At 43.2% G+C, this 23,037-nt stretch overlaps 1 protein-coding gene across 2 annotated transcripts in view; it reads left to right on the forward strand.

Annotated features, from left to right (window-relative positions):
- The window catches only part of LOC137373877 (protein transport protein Sec24D-like), a 282,185-nt gene that overhangs the window by 176,997 nt on the left and 82,151 nt on the right, over positions 1-23,037 (forward strand). For both annotated transcript variants that reach the window (XM_068039393.1, XM_068039404.1), the window contains exons 11-14: positions 3,274-3,398; positions 14,164-14,355; positions 17,318-17,411; positions 22,075-22,191. In XM_068039393.1, coding sequence (XP_067895494.1) covers positions 3,274-3,398; positions 14,164-14,355; positions 17,318-17,411; positions 22,075-22,191 — 528 coding nt within the window. The remainder of the gene's footprint in view (positions 1-3,273; positions 3,399-14,163; positions 14,356-17,317; positions 17,412-22,074; positions 22,192-23,037) is intronic.

The raw sequence follows: 23,037 nt of genomic DNA on the forward strand, positions 1-23,037 counted from the left end.
TTTATTAATTTTTAGCCCATCAAGTGTGTCAATTACCTCCTCTTTCACGATGACTTTGGCAACATCTTCCTTTGTAAAGAGAGATGAAAAATACTCAGCTAGTGCCTCAGCCATGCCCTTCTGCCTCCATGCGTAGATCCCCTTTTGGTCCTCTAATCTGCCCCACCCCTCCTCTTCCTACGCTTTTACTATTTACATACCTATAGAAGTCTTTTGGATTCCCCCTCATGTTAGTTGCCAGTTTCTTCTCATAATCTCCCTTTGTCTCTCTTATTTCCTTTTTCACTGCCCTCTGAACTTTCTGTAGTTACTCTTGTTCTCACTTGCATTATCCACCTGACATGTGTAATATGCTTTTTGGGCTGAATTTGTGGAGCTGACAAGGGGGCCGACGCCAGGCCAAAAAGGGCATGGAGCCCACTTTGGCTCTTTGCAGCCGCCACCCACCCCCCCCACCCCCCACCGGCACAATTTAATGGTGCTCAGGAACTTAACTGCCGGCTCCAGGGTCCTCATCCCTTTAAAGACAAGGATCCCGCCTCCAAGAGCTGCCGGCCAATCAGACATGGGTTCAGGACCATCCCTGGAGCCCCAGACCCCAGGTAAGTGTGGCGGGGTTGCCAGGGCCAGTCTGGCAGGCCTCGTTGAGGTCAGGGGTGGGGAGAGTGGTTATTGAGAGTGGCAGGGGGTGGAGAGGGGGTCTTTGCGGAGGGGCAGCCTTTGCCACTGAGGGCCCTCTGTGGGCCACAGATTGCCCATGGAGGAGGCCTTCCCCCCGGCCGCCTGTGTAATTCCAGCAGCAGAGGGGTGGCCCTTAAGTGGCTATTAATTATCCACTTAAGAGTCTCAGTTGGCCTTTGGGTGGGAAGGCTGACTTTGGCCTTTCCCGCCCCTGACAACCACAGGGTGATGGTAAGGTGGACAGGCACTCTGTGCCCCTGCCTTCTGTCACTATTTTATGGGCCTGGCACTCCCCACCTCCCCCCTGCCACCCCCCACCCCCAGCCCTCCTGCTCTCATCCCATCTCCAGGGGGCCAATAAAATGTTGCCCTCTATCTCTTTCATCATCCAGAGACCTCTGCCTTTGGTTGCCCTACCTTTCCTCTTCAACGTGTAAATTGTTGTTGATCCTGTTGAATAGTGCTGGTGAGGGTTCCTTCCTGTTGCTCAATGCATATTCAGCCATGCAAGTTTAAGAGAAGGTAATGGCTAGTACATGGAGCTTCAAAATGACAGCATTGGCATTAAATAAGCTTGCGTGAGAAATCAGTATCCAAAAAACAGGCGCTACTGAGCCCAATTTCTCTCTCTTCCAGTATAGGATTTTTCAGGGGATCAGACTTTTCTAAAGCGGCACTTACACGCAATGTTAATTAGCTAATTTCAAAAGTGAACTAAACAATTAAGCCAAGGCGCTACAATCCTCCCTTCACCGGCCCTCCCACAAGGAACTCGGCTATCATGATCAGGTCCAGAACCGTCCTTTCCTCTTATGATCTCAATTGTAGCCTCTTCAAGAAAAATGCAAAAATCAGATGTGACTTTATGTTCTAGGTGCAAGGAACTACCTATTGTATAATAAATTGTATAGTCTTGTTGGCCTAATACTACTAACCTATAATCTGGCTAGAATTCTAATTATTTTCTGGCCCAATATGTCTAACTAGTAAGTCGATGAAAGTTTAGCCTGTATCTTATATTCATGTTTAGTGTAGAATAATTGTAATGGAAAATTACAGATTAAATACCTCTACAAAGCAAAACCCTGTAAGAAGCGCCTACTGTTGCTTTCATGCTGGCATTTTACATTTTTGCTGCAGGTTCCAGAGACCAGAATTCAGACGGAGGCCTGAAAACTCAATGCCACTTCCTCCTTTTTTAGCAGTAAGAATATACAATATTAACTGACAGACAAAGATCAGCTGGTTTATCAAGCCTTCCCCCACACACCATGATGGCTTGAGCATCATGATTAGACTAGTGTGTCCATTTGTCTGGTTTTCAGGTGGCCTGTCCCCTGTCTGGTAACCAATTTGAACTGGGCACCTTATTTTATTTTTATTTTTATTTTGAAGCACCCAGACTCTAAGGAAGCATTTAAAATCAAAATTATTGGTCTTGCCTGTGCCTGCGAAAGTCCAGCACAGCGGCACCGTAGCAGCCCTGCAGAGATCCTATCAGGCCTATCTGTGTGTGCATCCTTATAACGTCCTCCCACTACATTGTTTGTGTCATGATTAACGTAGACGTAGAGCCATACTGATGCACACTGCTGTTGAGTAGCTGCCATGAGGAGAGACACAACAACAGCCTGGTAGAAACTCTTCATGCCTGTCTGTGCTTTGCTGTGTTTCATGCATCACCCAGAAACTATATCTTTTTTTGTGCTAGATAATGAAAGAAATTGGATTCAGAGTTTGGATAAATTTGCCACCTTTTACATCCTGAGTCAGGTATGGTGCAGTATATGTTGCAGTTTATGCCAGTTTTACCAGACTTCCAATATAAAGGTATCGCAAAGATTAAATGAAGTCTTAGGTAAAGATTTATAAACGGATTATAATAGAACATTCAATAATATATTCACAGTTGTCTGAGTAATTGGATATTTCTTAATCTCTTTGTTTGGGGTCCATCACTTATTGTAGATAAATATGTGAACATATAAACTATTTCCAAAATTACATCCCAAGTAGATGAACACAAACAACTAAAAGTTATACCACATTACTGCAACAGTTAAGGGGAGAGCAAGTGAAAGGTCCCATTCAGGAGGAGCTGGTATTAAAGAGCAGACATGAAAATAATAGTCTGCATTATGAGATTTATTGTTGAAGAGGTTTTCATAAGCTGGTATCGAATGCAAGACCTTATGGAAAGGAAAGCCTTGCCTAAATAAAGTGGCTTATCACAGCCTCAGGATGTCCCAAACTGTTTCACAAGCAATTTGAAGTTAGATTATTGTTGTTGTTGTTGACAAACAAGACAGTTTTCACCCTGCAAGGTTGCACAAAAAAACAAGTGAGATGAATGACCAGTTAAACTTTTTTTTTAGTGTTTGATGAAAGAAGCTGTACTCCTTAATTAACATGAATGGTAGGAATACTAATCCTACATCCTTCCTCCATTGACTTCAGCAGAGATCCAAGAGTTCTTGTGGAATTTCAAGGTCGATATCTTTAAGGGCAACCTGCACACTATCATCTGGGGATCAGCTCATTAAAGAAAGATTGAATTTTTCTTCTTGTTCAAAAATCTGTTTTCATTTTCAGAATAGCAAGCCTCCCAATCCACCAGCCTTCATCTTCATGATTGATGTGTCATATAGCAATATCAAAATTGGCTGTGTCAAACTAATATGTGAGGAGCTTAAGATCCTGCTAGATAAACTACCACGGTAAGAATATAAAACAGATTTGAAAATCATGATACAATCAAAAAAAAAAGCAACAGATGTTTATCAATTAATGTATCTAACCATGTCAGCCAGCTGTGTATTTGAATGTGTTAGCTAGCACTTTCAATAGCATTTTTATGATTTACTTTAAAAGATCACTACTGTTTCATTGGAAGTTTTTCAGCTCATATAAGGTTACTGAAGTTCAGCCGTAGCTCAGATAACATTTGCTATTGTGGTGTACCCAGTTGGAAGTGCACTGTTATGCCATAGAATTACAAATTAATTGCAGCACAGAAACAGGCCATTCAACCCATTGGTCTATACTGGTGTTTATACTCCACAGGAGCCTGCTCCCACCCTACTTAATCTAACCCTATCTTTCTGTTAACTTTCTGTTGCTTTCTCCCTCATCTAGCTTCCCCTTAAATGCATCTATGCTATTTGCTTCAACTACTCCATGTGATGACAAGTTCCACATGCTCACCATTCCCTGAGTAAAAATAGTTTCTCCTGAATTCCTTATTGGATTTTAGTGACTATGTTATATTTATGGTCCCTAGTTTTGACCTCCGCACAAGTGGAAACATCTCTATGTTTATCCTATCAAACCCCTTCATAATTTTAAACATCACCTCTCAGCCTTCTCAGTTCTGGTATCATCCTTGTAACTTATTTTTGCATCTTCTGCAGTGCTTCTTTTAAAGACCTCCTTGCTGTTTGTTAAACCTCCCACTTTTGTGTTGTCAGAAACTCCTTTTGGGCCTCCTTATCTCGAGAGACAATGGATACGCGCCTGGAGGTGGTCAGTGGTTTGTGAAGCAGCGCCTGGAGTGGCTATAAAGGCCAATTCTGGAGTGACAGGCTCTTCCACAGGTGCTGCAGAGAAATTTGTTTGTCGGGGCTGTTGCACAGTTGGCTCTCCCCTTGCGCCTCTGTCTTTTTTCCTGCCAACTACTAAGTCTCTTCGACTCGCCACAATTTAGCCCTGTCTTTATGGCTGCCCGCCAGCTCTGGCGAATGCTGGCAACTGACTCCCACGACTTGTGATCAATGTCACACGATTTCATGTCACGTTTTCAGACGTCTTTATAGCGGAGACATGGACGGCCGGTGGGTCTGATACCAGTGGCGAGCTCGCTGTACAATGTGTCTTTGGGGATCCTGCCATCTTCCATGCGGCTCACATGGCCAAGCCATCTCAAGCGCCGCTGACTCAGTAGTGTGTATATGCTGGGGGTGTTGGCCGCTTCAAGGACTTCTGTGTTGGAGATATAGTCCTGCCACCTGATGCCAAGTATTCTCCGGAGGCAGCGAAGATGGAATGAATTGAGACGTCGCTCTTGGCTGGCATACGTTGTCCAGGCCTCGCTGCCATAGAGCAAGGTACTGAGGACACAGGCCTGATACACTCGGACTTTTGTGTTCCGTGTCAGTGAGCCATTTTCCCACACTCTCTTGGCCAGTCTGGACATAGCAGTGGAAGCCTTACCCATGCGCTTGTTGATTTCTGCATCTAGAGACAGGTTACTGGTGATAGTTGAGCCTAGGTAGGTGAACTCTTGAACCACTTCCAGAGCGTGGTCGCCAATATTGATGGATGGAGCATTTCTGACGTCCTGCCCCATGATGTTCGTTTTCTTGAGGCTGATGGTTAGGCCAAATTCATTGCAGGCAGCTGCAAACCTGTCGATGAGACTCTGCAGGCACTCTTCAGTGTGAGATGTTAAAGCAGCATCGTCAGCAAAGAGGAGTTCTCTGATGAGGACTTTCCGTACTTTGGACTTCGCTCTTAGACGGGCAAGGTTGAACAACCTGCCCCCTGATCTTGTGTGGAGGAAAATTCCTTCTTCAGAGGATTTGAACGCATGTGAAAGCAGCAGGGAGAAGAAAATCCCAAAAAGTGTGGGTGCGAGAACCCAGCCCTGTTTCACACCACTCAGGATAGGAAAGGGGTCTGATGAGGAGCCACCATGTTGAATTGTGCCTTTCATATTGTCATGGAATGAGGTGATGATACTTAGTAGCTTTGGTGGGCATCCGATCTTTTCTAGTAGTCTGAAGGGACCACGTCTGCTGACGAGGTCAAAGGCTTTGGTGAGATCAATAAAAGCAATGTAGAGGGGCATCTGTTGTTCACGGCATTTCTCCTGTATCTGACGAAGGGAGAACAGCATGTCAATGGTCGATCTCTCTGCACGAAAGCCACACTGTGCCTCAGGGTAGACGCGCTCGGCCAGCTTCTGGAGCCTGTTCAGAGCGACTCGAGCAAAGACTTTCCCCACTATGCTGAGCAGGGAGATTCCACGGTAGTTGTTGCAGTCACCGCGGTCACCTTTGTTTTTATAGAGGGTGATGATATTGGCATCGCGCATGTCCTGAGGTACTGCTCCCTCGTCCCAGCACAGGCATAGCAGTTCATGTAGTGCTGAGAGTATAGCAGGCTTGGCACTCTTGATTATTTCAGGGGTAATGCTGTCCTTCCCAGGGGCTTTTCCGCTGGCTAGAGAATCAGTGGCATCACTGAGTTCCGATTTGGTTGGCTGTATGTCCAGCTCATCCATGACTGGTAGAGGCTGGGCTGCATTGAGGGCAGTCTCAATGACAGCATTCTCCCTGGAGTACAGTTCTAGGTAGTGCTCAACCCAGCGGTCCATTTGTTTGCGTTGGTCAGTGATTATGTCCCCCGATTTAGATTTGAGGGGGGTGATCTTCTTGATGGTTGGCCCAAAAGCTCTCTTCATGCCATCATACATTCCTCTGATGTTTCCGGTGTCTGAGGCCCGCTGAATATGACTGCATAGGTGTTGCCAGTAGTCGTTTGCGCAACGCCTAGCTGTTCTTTGTGCAGTACTTCTGGCTGCTTTAAGTGCTGCGGATGTTAAATCGCTGGGGGCTTTCTTGTAGTTCAACAGTGCAATGTGCTTAGCGGCTATGACAGGTTCCAGCTCTTCATTATGAGATTGAAACCAGTCTGCATTTCTCTTCGCACTTTTGCCATAGGTGGTCAAAGCTGACTCATAGATGGCGTCTCTGATGTGGGCCCACTTGGTCTCAGCATCCCCTGTGGGAGTGTTTTGAAGGGCTGTTACAAGTGAATTTAGAAATTTTTGTAACAGCTGTGGGTGAGAAATTCTGCTCGTGTTGATGCGCGGGTGGCCCTTCTGCTTGGAATGATGCAACTTCTTTGGTCTGAGTCTAACCTTGCTGCACACCAGGGAGCGGTCGGTGTCGCAGTCCGCACTGTGGAAGCTGCGTGTGATTTGAACACTGTTTAAGGCGGCTCGCCTTGTCTAGCTGGTGCCAACGACGCGATCTTGGGTGCCTCCATGAAACCTGGTGGCAGGGTTTAGTGTGAAAGAACGAGTTGGTGATGCAGAGGTGATGCAACACTTTTATGTTGTCAGAAACTACTGACATTGTATTCCCTATGCCCAAATCATCTGTACGCACCCAAAATTAAAGTGAGCCCCTGAGGTTTGCCTCTTCCAATGCTTCTCCAATCCGAGCAAGATCCATTTATCCTACCTCTGCTACATCAGTCAACTTTCCATCCATGCTGTCACTTTTCCTGTCATACTATATGACTGAACTTTTCTAACAAGCTCTTGCAAGACACCTTATTAAAAGCCTTATGAGAATCCATACACACTGCATCGAATGCAATCAATCACCTATTGCACACTTGGCTGTCCGTGATGCTGTATTTGTTGTGGTACCAATACTCTATTACAACTTGCCTTTAAGAAATCCTTATTGACTGTCCTTGATTCGCCCATGCTTTTCGAAATGCTCACTAATATAACTTTGAATTTTGAACTCTTTAAGAGTTTGCCCACAACTGACTTTAGACCAACTGGTCTATAGTTACCAAGATTATCCATCTCTTCCTTCTTGAACAAAGGTGATACATTGGCTACATTGGAACTCCAGATCTTCGTTCTTGTCATTGCATTGGCCTCTCAGAGTAATTTGTCCTCTCAGCACTAGTATGGCGCCATCATATAGCATCAACAGGAGAAGGTGGTGGTGAGCTGCCTTCTGTGGTCGATGTACAGTAGGTACATCTACAGTGCTGTTGGGAAGGGAGTTCCAGGATTTTGACCCAACGACTGCGAAGGAACAGTGATATAGTTCCAAGTCAGGATGGTGTGTGGCTTGGAGGGGCTCTTGCAGGTGGTGGTGTTCCCATGTGACTGTGGGTTTGGAAGGTGCTGTCTAAGGAGCCTTGGTGTGTTGCTGCAGTGCAAAATTCGACTAGATCATGCTGATCTTCTAGCCTCCACAGTCCTCTGGGGTAGAGAATGCAAAAGGTTCACCACCCTCTGAGTGAAGAAATTCCTCCTCATCTCAGTCCTAAATGACCTACCTCTTATTCTGAGACTGTGTCCCCTGGTTCCAGACCTCTCAACCAGGGGAAACATTCTTGCATCTACACTTTCGAGCCTTGTAAGAATTTTGCATGCTTCAATGAAATCACCTCTCATTCTTCTAAATGCTAGAGAATACAGGCCCAATCTCCTCAATCTCTCCTCATAGGATAATCCTGCTATGCCAGGAATGAGTCTGTTGAACCTTTTTTGCACATCCTCTATGGCAGGTATATCCTTTCTCAGGTAAAAACAAAACTGTACACAACACTTCAGGTGCGGTCTCATCAAGGTTTTATACAATTGCAGCAAGACTTCTTTACTCCTGTACTCCTCTTGCAATAAAGGCCAACATACCATTTGCCTTCCAAATTGCTTACTTCACCTGCATGTTAACTTTCAGTGACTTATGAACAAGGACAGCCAGGTCCCTTTGGACATCAACACTTCCCAGTCTTTCACCATTTAGGAAATACTCTGCATTTCTCTTTTTCTTACTGAAGTGGATAACTTCACTTTTTTCCACATTATGCCATCTGCCATGGTCCTTGCCCACTCACTTAGCCTAACTCCCATTGAACTCTCTTTGCATCCTTCTCACAACTCATATTCCCACCTAGTTTTGTGGCATCAGCAAACTTTGAAATATTATATTTAGTCCCCACATCCAAATGATTGATATAGATTGTGAATAGCTGGGGCCCAAGCACTGATTCTTGCAGTTTCCCAATAGTCACAGCCCGCCAACCTGAAAATGACCCATTTATTCCCACTATCTGTTTTCTGTCTGTTAACCAATTCTCAACCTATGCCACTATATTACTCCCAATCCTATTTGTTCTGATTTTGCTCACTAACCTTGTCTGGGACCTTATCGAAAGCCTCCTGAAAATCCAAATCCACCACAGCCACTGGTTCCCCCTTATCTATTCTACTAGTTACATCCTCAAAAAAACTCCAACAGGTTTGTCAGACATGATTTCCCTTTCATAAGTCCATGTTGACTCTGCCCAATCCTATATTATTTTCTAAGTGTCCAGTTATCACATCCTTTCGAATAGATTCTAGCATTTTCCTGACTACTGATGTCAGGGTAACAGGTTTGTAGTTCCCCATTTTCTCTCGCCCTTCTTTCTTAAATAGTGGGGTTACATATGCTACCTTCCAATCTACAGGAATCACTCCAGAATCCATAGAATTTTGGAACATGATCACCAATGCATCACTATCTCTACAGTTAAACTAAAGAAGTTAAAGATAGTATCAAATAGAAAAAAAAGCATGCAATTCAGCAAAAAGTAGTGGTAGGTCAAAAGATTGGACAGAATATAAAAAACAAAAAATAATGAAGAAAAGAATAATGAGAGAGAAATTAGAGTATGAGAGAAAGCTAACTAGAAATATAAAAACAGATAGTAAGAGTTTCTACAAGTATTTAAAAAGGAAAAGAGTAAGTAAAGTGAGTGTTGGTCCTCCAGAGAGTGAGTCTGGTAAATAAGAAAATGGTGGAGGAATTGAACAGATGTTTTGCATCTGGCTTCACTCCAGAGGTTACAAATAACATCCCAGAAATAATTGTGAATCAAGAGTTGAAAAGGAGGGAGCGACTTAAAACAATTACCATCACCAGGGAAATGGTACTGAGAAAATTATTGGAACTAAAAGCTGGAAGTCCTAAGTCCTGATGATCTTCATCCTAGGATCTTAAAAGAAGTGGCTGCTGAGATAGTGAGTGCATTGGTTTTAATTTTCCAAAATTCCCTAGATTCTGGAAAGGTCCCATCAGATTGAAAAATAGTGAATTTAACTCTGCTATTCAAGAAAGGAGGAAGACAGAAAGCAGGAAACTACAGGTCAGTTAGCTTAACATCTGTCATAGGGAAAATGCTGGAATTAAGGAGGTTATAGCAGGTCATTTAGAAAATTTCAGTGCAACCAGGCAGAGTCAACATGGTTTTGTGAAAGGGAAATCATGTTTGACTAATTTATGAAAGTTCTTTGAGGAGGTAACAAGCAACGTGGATAAAGGGGAACTTGTAGATTTGGTGTACTTGGATTTCTAGAAGGCATTTGACAAGATGCCACATCAAAGATTACTAAACAAAATAAGAGCCCATGGTGTGGGCAGGGTTGTTCAACCTTTTCGCGTGGGGGACCACATTACAATTTTCGTCTAATGTAGGGGGCCGGTGAGACAATTTCAGAAAGATAATGGCATTAAAATTGATATTACCATTAATCAAAACAACAACAAATGTGCATTTTTGTGAAGAAGTTTTAAATGAGAAGATTAATTTATTGACTAACTTTCTCATCACTATGTTGGACACAGATTTAGTGAGATACCTGGCATTTTTTTGCTTGCACAAGTAGTCAATGTTTGCCCGCACATTTGTTGTAGCGATGCAGAGTATTCCAGATAGATGCCCATCTGTTAGGAATGATCTTGATCACATTCTTTCTCTTTCTTTGCCCCACTCTCTCTCTCTGTTCCCTCTTTCTCTGTCTGCCCCCTCCCTCTTTTTCTCCCCTCTGTCTCTGTTTTCCTCCTTCACCTGCCTCTCTGTCTCTCTCTGCCCCCTCTCTCTGTTCCCCCCCTCTCTCTCTGCCCTCTGTCTGTTCCTCTTTCTGTCTCTGTTCCCCTCCCTCTGTTCCCCCCCCCACTGCCCCCCGTCCCCCCTCTCCATTCTCCCCCCCCCCGTTTCCCCCTCTCTCTCGTGATCTCTCTCTCTCTTTCTGCTCCCCCCTCTCTCTGTTCCCCCACCCCCCCCCCCATTCCGCACCTCTCTCTGACTGACAGTTGCAGGGAGCGTGTGCTCATTTTTTTTTTAAATTGCGCTGTCAGCTTCATAGCTGACAAGTGCTGACATCTGGAACAGCGGTTTCCCAACTTCAAACAGATTTGGGGTATTCCAGCTGGCTTTTAAAAAAAGTCGGAACCCACCGGAAAACTCTGAATTGGTCTGAATTTGGGAAGCCGCTGTTCCCGATGTCAGCACCTGTCAGCTGTGAAACTGAGCGCAATTTTTTTAAAAAGCCGGTCTGAAAGAAGAAGACTATGTAATATTTCTCATGTCTGAATCATATCAGCGGGCCGGATGAAAACCTTTAGGGGCCCGGGTCCTGGCCTGTGGGCCATTTGTTGGACAACCCTGGTAAAGGCGGTATCAAATTAGCATGGCTGGAGGATAGGCTAGCTAACAGGGAACAGAGATTAGGTATAAATGGGTAGTTTACAGGTTGCCAAGCTGTAACTAGTGGAGTGCCACAGGGATCAGTGCTGGGGCCTCAACTATTTATGATCTATATCAATGACTGAGTGAAGGGACTGAATGAATGGTTGCTAAATTTGCTGTTGACACAAAGATAGGAGAATAAATTGTGAAGAGCACATAAGGAGCCTACAAAGGGATATAGATAGGTTAAGTGAGTGAGCAACGATTTGGCAGATGGAGTATAATGTGGGAAAGTGTGAACTTATCCATTTTGGCTGGAAGGACAGAACAGCAACATATTATTTAAATGGAGAGAGATTGCAGAACTCTGAGATGCAGAGGGATCTGGGTGTCCTAGTACACGAAACACAAAAAAGTTATGTTGCAGTTACAGCAAGTGATTAATAAGGCAAATGGAATGTTGTTGTTTAATCCAAGGGAAATGGAATATAAAAGTAGAGATGTTTTGTTACAGTTGTGCAGGGCATTGGTGAGACCACATATAAGGTATTGTGTACAGTTTTGATCTCCTTACTTAAGAAAGAATATAATTACATTGGAAGCATTTCAGAGAAAGTTCACTTGACTGATTCCTGGGATGAGAGGGTTATCTTACGAGGAAAGATTGGATAGGTTGGTCTGTATTCATTGGAGTTTAGAAGGATGAGAGATTATCTTATTGAATCATATAAGATTCTGAGGGGACTTGACAGGGTTGATGTTGAAAGGATGTTTCCCCTTGTAAGAGAGACCAAAACTAGGGGGCACAGTTTAAGAATAAGGGGTCTCCCATTTAAGACAGAGATGAAGAGATTTTTTTCTCTGAGGGTCAGGAGTCTGTGGGACTCTCTTTCCCGGAGAGTGGTGGAGGCAGGGTCATTGAATGTTTTTAAGGTAGCATTAGACAAATTCTTGATAAACAGGGAGAGTCAAAGAGTATTGGGGGTAGGCATGAAATTGGAGTGGAGTCCACAAACAGATCAGTCATGATCTCAAAGAATGGCAGAGCAGGCTCAAGGGGCCGAATAGCCTACTCCTGCTCCCAGTACGTATGTTCGTATTAGTTACCTTTTTCAACACTCTTCAAGGGCTTCAATGTCCAGTGCTGCTTGTTCATCTCCCTCCTCTGTGTCCTCCTCGTCGGTGGAGGAGTGCCGTTCAGTTATGTCATCGTCATACAAGGTCCCCCACCTCTGCAATGCTGGATTGTGCAGAGCACAGCAGACCACAACAGTACGTGAAACCCTCACTGGGGCATGCTACAGGGCTCCACCGAATTGATCTAGGCAACAGAATCTCATCTTCAACAGCTTGATGGTTGCTTGGGTGGAGCCATGGCAAGTTTTTTACCCCTCCTTCGCTGCATTGTGAGGCTTCCTCACAGGCATCAGTAGCCAAGTCTTCAATGGGTAACCTTTATCCTCAAGAATCCATCACTGAAGGCAAGCAGGGTTGGGGGGCCTGGCACCTGGGATTATCGACGTATGTAGGCGTTGTAGCTGCTTCCCGGAAGCAGTCACACACCTGCAGGAAATGCTTTTGATGGTCGTAGACCAGTTGAACGTTGATTGAATGAGGCCCTTCCTGTTCATGAAGGTGGCTGGCTGTCCTGTTAGAGCCTTGATGGTCACATTCATGCAATCTATCTCACCTTGCACGGGGGGAATCCAGCGATAGCCCCGAATCCGATGGCCCTCTCGACCGGATTGTCGGGCTCGATCCAGTACCTCACATTATCCCTGACCTTCCTGAATAGGACATTGGTCACTTCCTTGATGCAGCAATGGGCTGCTGCCTGGGAGATTCCACACATGTTCCCAGTGGATCCCTGGAAAGATCCAGGCGTGTAAAAGTTTAGTGCCACTGTGATCCTCAGAGCCATTGGCATAGGGTGACCCCCAAATCCCATAGGCCGCAACTCGTCCTGCAGCACATGCATAAATCAGTGATGGCCTCCCTGGAGAGGCGTGGTATTCGCTGACAATGCCGCTCGGACACTTGGAGTAAGTTGATTCAAGTCCGGCACACTGGTGCAGGTGGACCCTTCTTGGCATGGCCAGGTGCTGCTGCTCTCACTGTGGTGCTTCATGGGCAGGCACAGCTGCCTAAAGGCCTGCTCAGGTCTGCAAATGCAACCTGACCTGAGCCCGACAGAACCATATCCGACACGAGCCCGACCCGGCCCGAATCCTTTCATTTTTTCTCGCACTCAACCCGACCCGACCCAACCTGACCTGACCCAACCACGGGAATATAATCAACTTTATTGAAGAGGTTGTGCTCTACCTTGGATGGAATTTCTCATTGCAGACTAGTGCGAGTGTTTCCCGCCTTAACGTCCTGGCTGTCACTGTGTCCGACCCAAGCCGAGCCCGAATACCAGACCCGGAAGAGCGACCCGACCCAAAACCAACACATGTCGTCGGGCCCGTCGGGTTCAGGTCAGGTAGCCATGCTCTACAGCTGTCTCCCTCCGTCGGAGAGGCCACATCACTCCATAGGGGTCCAAAATGACAGGGTGTATGAGATCTATGACAAATGATCAGTGGGCCTCCAGAGCATTGTTGATGCAGAGACTACCCTGCCTTTGATGCTGTGCTTTTGCTACTTCTGGCAGACTGTCTGGTGGCCCTCAGTGCCCACACTTGGTGATAACCAACCCTCTCACCCAGCAGTATAGGCAGCCAAACATCTCATTCAATAGTTTGTTCGCCCAATACGGCCCCCCACTTTCAGACCACCTAAGACCCTGCTCAGCCAGCAATCCCACCCGATACCCCGACCCCACTTGCAGTGCACCCGAGACCCCAACCCCAGTTGCAGAGCACCCGAAACCCTGAGAACACCACTCCCCTTGCAGAGTGCACAACACTGTAGGCCCACAATGGCCTCCGCTCCTCCCTCTCCCCCAAGCAGTGTTGGTAATAGCTGCCTACCCGTCACAGCACTGAGGCTCCGCCTCGGTGTCACCAGCTTTTAATGGTCGGGAATCCAAAGGCATGTGAGGGCTTCCATCGTCCACTTAATCTCAAGCCCCTCCATTGAATCAAGATGAATTATATGCAGTGCCGAGGTAATATAAGCCTATGTAAAATGCATCCTGCAATCCTTGTTGTTAACTGACTCTTTTATTTAATAACAAATAGCAATCTCCCCTTTCACATCTAAATCATTTTACAGGGCAGATCAGGCAGAGGCTTCTGCCATTAGAGTTGGTTTTGTCACTTACAACAAGGTTCTCCATTTCTACAATCTGAAGAGCAGCCTTGCACAGCCACAGATGTTGGTAGTGTCAGACACTGGAGAAATGTTTGTTCCACTTCTGGATGGCTTCCTTGTCAATGTCCAAGAATCTCGACCTGTTATTAACAAGTAAGGAAAAAGCTGCAATAATTATTTGTACTCATTGAATGTGTCTTTTTGTTGTTGTTTAATTACATGTCTAATATCGTGTGTTGCTATTTGTTGAAAATGAATGTTGATGGAAAGTGCCAGAAAATCATGTCCTGATTTGGCTATGTGCTAAAACTATGTTTTGTGGCTCTGCAATTTAACAAACGAATCACATCCTTCCAAGAGCATAATAGTAGATGTATAATAATTGTCACTCAGTTCTGCTAGAAATTTGTATTTTGACTGGTAGAATTGACTCTACACTTTTTCCTTGTAAGGAAAATAAATGCCAAGATGAGTTGTGATTTATTTTCTAAAAGTATTCTAGTTTTCTGGAGTTCTGAAGGGTCTGCTGCTGTAACTTTGGAGAACAGCATAACTCTGCAAAAAAACCCCACATAAATCGGCATTTTCAGCCATTGTGTTGTTTTTCTAGGGGTTCCGCTGATCTCCTGGCAAAGTTACAGTGGGAGACGGGGAGAACCACTTTTGCATTTTGGGTCCATTATGTAAATACTTTGCCACAGAAAGGAATGGAGATTAGCTATCTCTTTAATTGGTCAAATGATTTCCATTTTCTTGAAGACTAAGTATGTGTGCATATTTACTCTTACTGTACAATTAGATTACTCCAGTGTTTTTGTATACATTTGAAACTTGTTCACTTTTTTCAAAAAACTCAGGTTGTTTTACATGAAATTAAGCCAAGTCATATAGCCAAGATCAAGAATAAAAACCTGTTTGATGATCAGTGATTTTTCTTTTTGTTTTGATTCTGCTAAGTTTAATGGCAAGTTGTTGCCTGTAAATACTGTTTTGTCAGTACTGTCTATAAACTTGTGAAATGATGCAACTTCAGAACCCTTTAACAATCCAAATAAATAGCTGAACTTGGTTAGAGAAAGACAAAAGGCAAATAAATTAATGAATAGGTGAGGTCCAACCCGCAACTACTTTAAAAATCAAGCCAAATTTTAGGAGGCCTCCTATCACATAGATTAGAAAATGAATGGTTGAAAAATCGCATACGAAGTGCTGGTTAATTTTCAGTATGTATTGGCTGCCTCACACATTCATCCTCTTTTGTCACCATTCTCAAACCACTGTGAGAAACATAACAATCTAGTCCTAGCTTGTTAGGAGCAGTTCTGCTGGATTCCTGCCTGAGTTACAGCAGGACTCTACTGGAACTGTCAACCTCATCATTTCCACGAGTGCTAAAATGTATGATTGTGAGATGAGAAGGGCCTATGTAAAATCCAATTAGGCAGGCCAAAGGATTTAAATTGTAAACCTCATCTTCAAATTTGCCAAGTGGAGACCATTCCCAAAGCAACAAATATGACATTATATGGCTGATTCCATGCTTTCAGTGGGGAGTGGCACTAACTCGCAGGGAGTGCATTACAGAAAATTGCAGGCACACAGCCTGTGACTTATCACCCATTAAAATGAACAGAAACCACAACTTCCCGCAGTGCGCCTCTGTGAGCATATAATTGGCCCTTTTGTTCTGGCTGCTGTATTTTAGCTGCATGCAAACTGCTTCCCAGATATACTACATAAAATGTTTTAAATGGGCAGCTGTGATTAGTTGCATGATTACACAACTCTTGGGCAGAAGTGTGTATAATTCTGAATGTCAGTTTGGCTCAGTTGGTGCAGATCTTACTTCTAATTCAGAAAGTTATGGGTTCAAACTTAACAGCGGGACTTGAACATGTAGGCCCTGGAATTCCTCTGAGGTTCTGCCAGTCTCCCACTGTAACTCTGGCAGTTACATAGGAACATAGGAGATAGGAGCAGGAGTGGGCCATTCAGTCCCTTGAGCCTGCTCCATCATTCAACAAGATCATGGCTGATCTTCTAGCTCAACGCTATTTTCCCGCACTATCCTCATATCCCTTAATATCTTTAATATCTAGAAATCTAACAACCTCTATCTTGAATTTACTCAATGACTGAACTGCCACAGCCCTCTGGGGTAGAGAACTCCACAGATTCATCACCTTCTGAGTGAAGAAATTCCTCCTCATCTTAGTCCTAAATGGCCTACCTCTTATTCTGAGACTGTGTCCCCTGGTTCTAGACACTCTCAGCCAGGGGAAACGTCCTTCCTGCCGAGCTCTGTAAAAATATTGTATGCCTCAATGAGATCGCCTCTCATTCTTCTAAACACTAGAGAATAAAGGCCCAGTCTCCTCAATCACACCTCATAGGACAATCCCTCCATCCCAGGGATCAGTCTGGTGAACCTTCATTGTACTTCCTCTATGGCAGGTATATCCTTCCTTAGGTAAAGAGACTAAAACTGTACACAATACTCTAGTCTCACAAATGCTCTATATAATTGCAGCAAGACTTCTTTACTTCTGTACTCAAATCCTCTTGCAATAAAAGACAACATACCATTTGCTTTCCTAGTTGCTTGCTGCACCTGCATGTTGGTTTTACAGTGACTTATGAACAAAGGCACCCAGGTCCCTTTGGACATTGAAGTCTGCCATTTTTGGGAGTTTCCTGATTGCCTAGTAAAAAGGGCAGGCAAACAGCGGAACCAGAGGCAGTGTCTTCCTACAGTTGGAATCCTTTGCTTGGGATCTGGTGTACTCTTGGAGGCCAGTACACCGAGTAAAGAAATGCATTCCAATCTACACAAAGGCAGATGTGGGCCCCACCAGGCCAGGCAAGCAAGCGCTGTGACAGAACTATGCCAGAGTAACCTAGGTATATTATGCAACCTTCTTGGTAGGGCAACATTGCAATAAGAATACTAAATTTTCAGAACAAGATGTATCTAATTCTTCCTGCAACTGAACCTGTCTGTAAGTTCCCCAGTGAGGTCATAGCCATATCATTGGGGTGGGGTTGGGGAGTGCGGAGTGGGGGGATGTCGATCAAAATGCTAAATATTAATTTTAAACCTGTTTTATTTCTAAAGCCTATTGGACCAGATTCCTGACATGTTTGCCGACACCAGTGAGAGTGAAACTGTCTTTGCCCCAGTTATCCAAGCTGGCCTAGAAGCTGTGAAGGTTCGATGTTTTTCTTAGTGATTCTGACAGTGTTTAATATGTATAGCTGATGTTGTATAAAAGAAATGAAACTCAAAGATTTACCTTGTTAGTTTTACTTCTGTTTGATGCTGTTTAAGAACTTCTAAATGAAGAAAGTCATAATTTAACAGTAATAATTAATCTAAACATAATTTAGATCATACCACTTTAAAATCCATTTATAGGGTAGGATTATCTTCTTCGATCCTGCCTGAAATTGAAATAATGGAAAATGCAAGTAGTGAGCACCAATCCCCCAACATTACTCAGCCTGCCACCCCCCACTGCTCACTTCATTGTCCTGACCAGGATTTACTTACATCCACCCCCACTGGGGTCACTGCTGGCTGCATCTTCCCAGTGTACCCCATACAAATGGCAGGTGGGTGGAGGCATGGGACCCAGGACCATGTTGGATTTCCTCTATGTCCATCCCAGTTATCACCACTTCCCAGGACCACCATGGAGAAGGTGGCAGTAGACCCCAGAAAGCAGCAATAACAACCCTGGATTGTTCCAGTGTAGGGAGAGGGTCCTGACCCCCTGCTCGGAAGAGAAGGTTAAAGATAACGGGATCCAGGGAGGATAGTCAGCGGGTAAGTCGCCTGGCTGATTTTAACTAATCTCTCACCCACCTAGCCTCAGGTTTCTGCCACACATGTAGGATTAAAATTGACCCTTCCGTTTTGGGGATGAGGCCAAACCCAGAATGTTCTGATTGACCTACCATATCACTAACTAGACTAGATCAATCTTTGCTATATAAAAATGAGTCAGACCAGGAATGCCTGGCACAGAATAAGTTATCTTGTTGCCTCATAGAGTCCAGTCGTTCCAGAGTCCAATCTCTGCTGGATGAGTTAAGACATCCACAGTGCAGGGAGGGATTATGCCAATTAATCTTGCAAAATATTAGAAATGTAAGTTGTAAGCCACAATTTTTGTAGGATTTTGATTTCTTGGCTCTGCTACATCAATTGTATATATATATATATATCTTTGAGGAAAAAATAGAATGTGTGTGATGTAAAATGCTGTGGGCAGACCACTTGCACACTGAATGAAATTCAGAATTACAAGTTTGTATAGCTATAACAGTAAGAGACCAATTTTTGCCCTAGGGTAAGTTTCTCCTACTTTTTACTCAATTAAAAGAGCAATTATTGTTTCAGCAGTCTAACCAGTCTGTAAAATCTACATTCATTTTTGCTTATTAAATAAAAACAGTCTTCTCTCGTATTCACATATTATCCAGCTAGGTGTTTTTGTGGAGGAAAAACTGATGTGAAGGCTTTTATGTGCACATACTCACACAAAAATCATGAATCTTATACTAATAGTCTCAATAGCTACTTCAGTTTTGTGGGAACTTTATCAGGTTTATTTTATGCCAGATTTCATCACTGCAGAGTCCAGTAGATTTCCGCATTATCAATCGTTCAATAAAGCAGATTATGGTAGCAAAAAAGATGCTGCTAATTACAAACATGTTGAGTTACCTCATTCTTTTTCTGTCAGCTTTGTAAACACAAGGAATGTCAGCTTATCTCTAAATGTTGTATCATATGAGCAAAGTGCTTGTTTATTTTTAGTTTCTCCCACAGAACTTATTGGATTTGAATAGCCCCATTTTATCGTTCTCCATGTGGAACAGAAACATCTGTCCTTAACCTCAAAATAAGGGCTTTGCTGTCAGGATTAAATGCAAAGAGAATATATTATGCTAGTACTCCCTCATACTTACACACTTTGTAATAACTATTCACAAGTGCCTTGTTAATGTAGACAATACTAACTTTCTGAAGGCAAATGTAAATTACATAACCTTTTAAGTAAGTGGATAGATCCAATTGCTATTTCTTTTGTTCCCAAAAGACAGACTTTCTTGTTCGTCACTGATTCTTGGTTTTTTTTAAATGACTCCAGCCAAGATTTTTTTCATGTTTTGGCTGAGGACTCAGATGCACAGCTGGAATTTGCAATGATAGGCCAAAACCACTTTCTTACTAGATTAGAATTAACCCTTTCTTTGGAATTTTCAGATCTGCACACAGTCAGTAGTTGACAGCTTTGAAATATTGCGGAAGTTAATGTGGGCAATTTTCGACTGCCACCTGCCCTGTTAATGCTGCAAAACAGGGTGGTCGACAGGCAGCTTTTTAAAATCGGCTGCCCAATGCAATTTTTTTTAGCTAAGAGTTCAAACAGGTGATCAGTCAGCATTCCCATCTGAAACATGTGGGTGCTGTCTGAAATATGCAAATCAGGGCCCTAGGTCAGTGGCATGACCCATTTGCAATTTTAAGACCAATAAACAGAGCCGGCCCATTGGTGCTAGGTCTTGAGTGGCATAACCAGTGGTTATTAAAGAGACCACTGAAGGATACACACAAAACAGTAACAAAATAGTTTTCCCTGTATTTTTAAGTGGCTGTGGCCCAAATTCAAAAATGGTTCAGCCCTCATAAAACTGGTACCAGGCAAGTAGCGCAATTCTTCTGCCCATCGCCCATCTGATGAGGAAGATTGTTGAAAACTGGCACACTGGTGCCGCTCATTGGTGTTCAGAGCTCTGTGTAACAAAGTGATAGGATCCATTTTCATATTCAAAATACATAGCTGACTTCATCTCACATAACATATACAAGTAACACATTATTAATCTTTGACGTGACATCAGAAGGAATTGTCAAATGGAGGCCAGATGCTAGTTTGCCGATTTGACCATGACCATTTCTATCAGACATTTTGGGACTGAATTAAGTTTGGGAGGTTATTCAGGGGGATCTAAAAAGGGGAGAAAATAACACTTATGTATTTGTGGAAGGAACATCATCACCGGCAAGGACCTGTTGGGCCAAATTACCCATTTCTGTGCTGTATATTCTATGTATTACTACGTAAACTGCAGGGCAAATCATAATAAAAGCAATTTAAAAATATGAAACTGGATTTAAGTCCATTAGTATACGCATAGGAAATAAATTGGAATAGTTCAGCTGTTCCTACAGAAGCAAAGTTATGACATCTAAGTCCTGAAATGAGGAGACTGCTTCTGGTGTGAAATCTCAGTTAGTTGGATCACATATTGGGCGCAGAGGTCAGCACAACTGATTCATGTTGCTTCTGGTTTTCTGGCCATTGATCTTAATGGAAAAGTAGGAGAGCCATTATGTGGCTGATGACCTCTGTACCTAGTTCTCCAGTTTACATATCCAGAAGGCGAGGCTCGATGCCAGGAGTGGAGTGAAATCCCACCATTTCTGGGATTACTGTATGTTTTATTCCTTTATGTGTTGATGCTGAGGCTCCAGAGGGAGCACATAGGAAAGCAACAAAGATTATGCCGAAACTTAAATCTCTTATTTATGAGGATAGGGTAGACAGTTGGGTTATTCTGTAATCTCCCAGTCCCACAACCCTCCAAGATATCTGTGCTCCTCTAATTCTGGTCTCTTGTGCATCCATGATTTTAATCGCTTCACATTTGGTGGCCATGCCTACAGGTGCCTAGGTCCCAACTCTGGAATACCCTCCTTACACCTCTCTTTCCTTCTTTAAGACACTCTTTAAAACTTACCTCTTTGACTAAGCTTTTGGTCATCTGACCTAATATCTCCTTTTGTGGCTTGGTGTCATACTTTGTTTTATAATGCTCCTGTAAAGCACCTTGGGATGTTTATTACATTAAAGGCGCTATATAAATATAAGCTGTTGTTGTATTCACTTTGTAGAAAAGTTGTCTTAAATGAGATATGATTATGTTTTTAAAAATTATGTAAGTATTGGATGTAGTAGATTCAAATAGATAGTTGTAATGGGTAGAAAATCCAGTGGCCAATTTCAGGATAAATTCAAGCATAAAAGCAAAATACTGCGGATGCTGGAAATCTGAAATAAAAACAAGAAATGCTGGAACCACTCAGCAGGTCTGGCAGCATCTGTGGAAAGAGAAGCAGAGTTAACGTTTCGGGTCAGTGACCCTTCATCGGAACCCAGTTCCATAGAATGACAACCCTTTGAAAAAAGAAATACTTTATGATATCTAACTTACTGGTAATTTTGATCCTCTTCTCATGCATGAATCATTTGATGCGACTTGCTGGAAGATAATAAAACAAATATATCATAAATTTGTATTTGAATCTTTCATAAAATAATTGTTTCCCTGCCAATTTTCTCCTTCTGGGGTACAGTTTCACAGGAAATGATTGTGCTTTGATACATCGTCCAAGTGGCAAATCTACATGTGTGAACATAGACAGTGAGTGTACACTTCCAGCTGGAGTTTATGAACAACACAAAAGCAACATACTGCAGATGCTGTAAACCTGAAATAAAAACAGAAGATGCTGGTAATACTCGGCAGGTCAGGCAGCATCTGTGGAGATGGAAATGGTTAACATTTCAGGTCAATGACCTTGTGCCAGAACTGGAAAAAATTAAAGATGTAACAGGTTTGAAACAAGTACAGAGGCAGGGAAAAGGGGGAGGGGCGGAAACAGCAAAAGGGAAGATCTGTGATAGGGTGGAAGGCAGGAGAGATTAACTATCATCCCTCTTTGTCATTTAATTTCCAACAAACACTTCAACAAACAGTTCCATGCCAGGTATAGTAAGTACTTTTATTTGTTTTCAACAGGCTGCAGAATGTTCTGGAAAGTTATTTATATTCCACTCATCATTGCCAACAGCTGAAGCACCAGGTAAACTGAAAAACAGAGATGACAGGAAGCTGGTGAATACAGACAAAGAAAAGGTACAGTAGCTGGAAATCTATGTGTTGATAGTTAATCAGCTTCTCTACACTGTGTTTCTGCTGGATCTTTTTCTCAGTTTCACAATTTAAGTTTACCTATATAGAAGATATGTAAACATCAGGCAATCGTTCCTATTAGCTACTCACCCACAAGATTGTCAGGAACATCCTAGAGGTAGCAGAGAAAGGGAGGAAGGAAGACTTGCAGTCATATAGCACTTTTCATGACCTCAGGATATGCCAAAGCACTTTACAGCCAATGAAGTACGTTTTGAAGTGTAGTCACTGTTGTAATGTAGGAAACGCAGCAGCACAGCAACATCCACAAACAGCAATGTGATTAGGGCCAGCTAATCTGTTTTATTGATGTCAGTTGATGGAGAAAGGTTGGCCAGGATATCAGGGCGATTTCGCCTACTCTTCTCCAAATAGTGCCTTGGGATCTTTTACATCCAACTATCTATTTCCGGTCACAGAGGGCACTGTTACAGCCTTAGGTAACACCATTGTGCATACAGATTGAAGACAGTGAGCAAACGCCCATAAAAGTAACGCACATAGACCACTTATAGGAGCGTGTGACACATTAAATCTGAACGGGTGGGTCAATTATAACAAATACAATTTTTTTAGACAGCAAACTTTCTAAATAATGTTGTGCTTTTGTAAAGAATGCAGTCAGATAACCTTATCATGGAGTAATCTTTAAACATTGAAGAAATTCTCTTCATTCATGAATATGAAGTTTTCCTTCCCCATCATCTAGCACACCATTAAATTATGTTGGCTGAATAAGTTATCTGCAATCTTTAGTTTATTTACCTTAGTCATGGACACACAAACCAC

The sequence above is a fragment of the Heterodontus francisci genome, chromosome 1 (assembly GCF_036365525.1).
Source record: "Heterodontus francisci isolate sHetFra1 chromosome 1, sHetFra1.hap1, whole genome shotgun sequence".
Lineage (NCBI taxonomy): Eukaryota > Metazoa > Chordata > Chondrichthyes > Heterodontiformes > Heterodontidae > Heterodontus > Heterodontus francisci.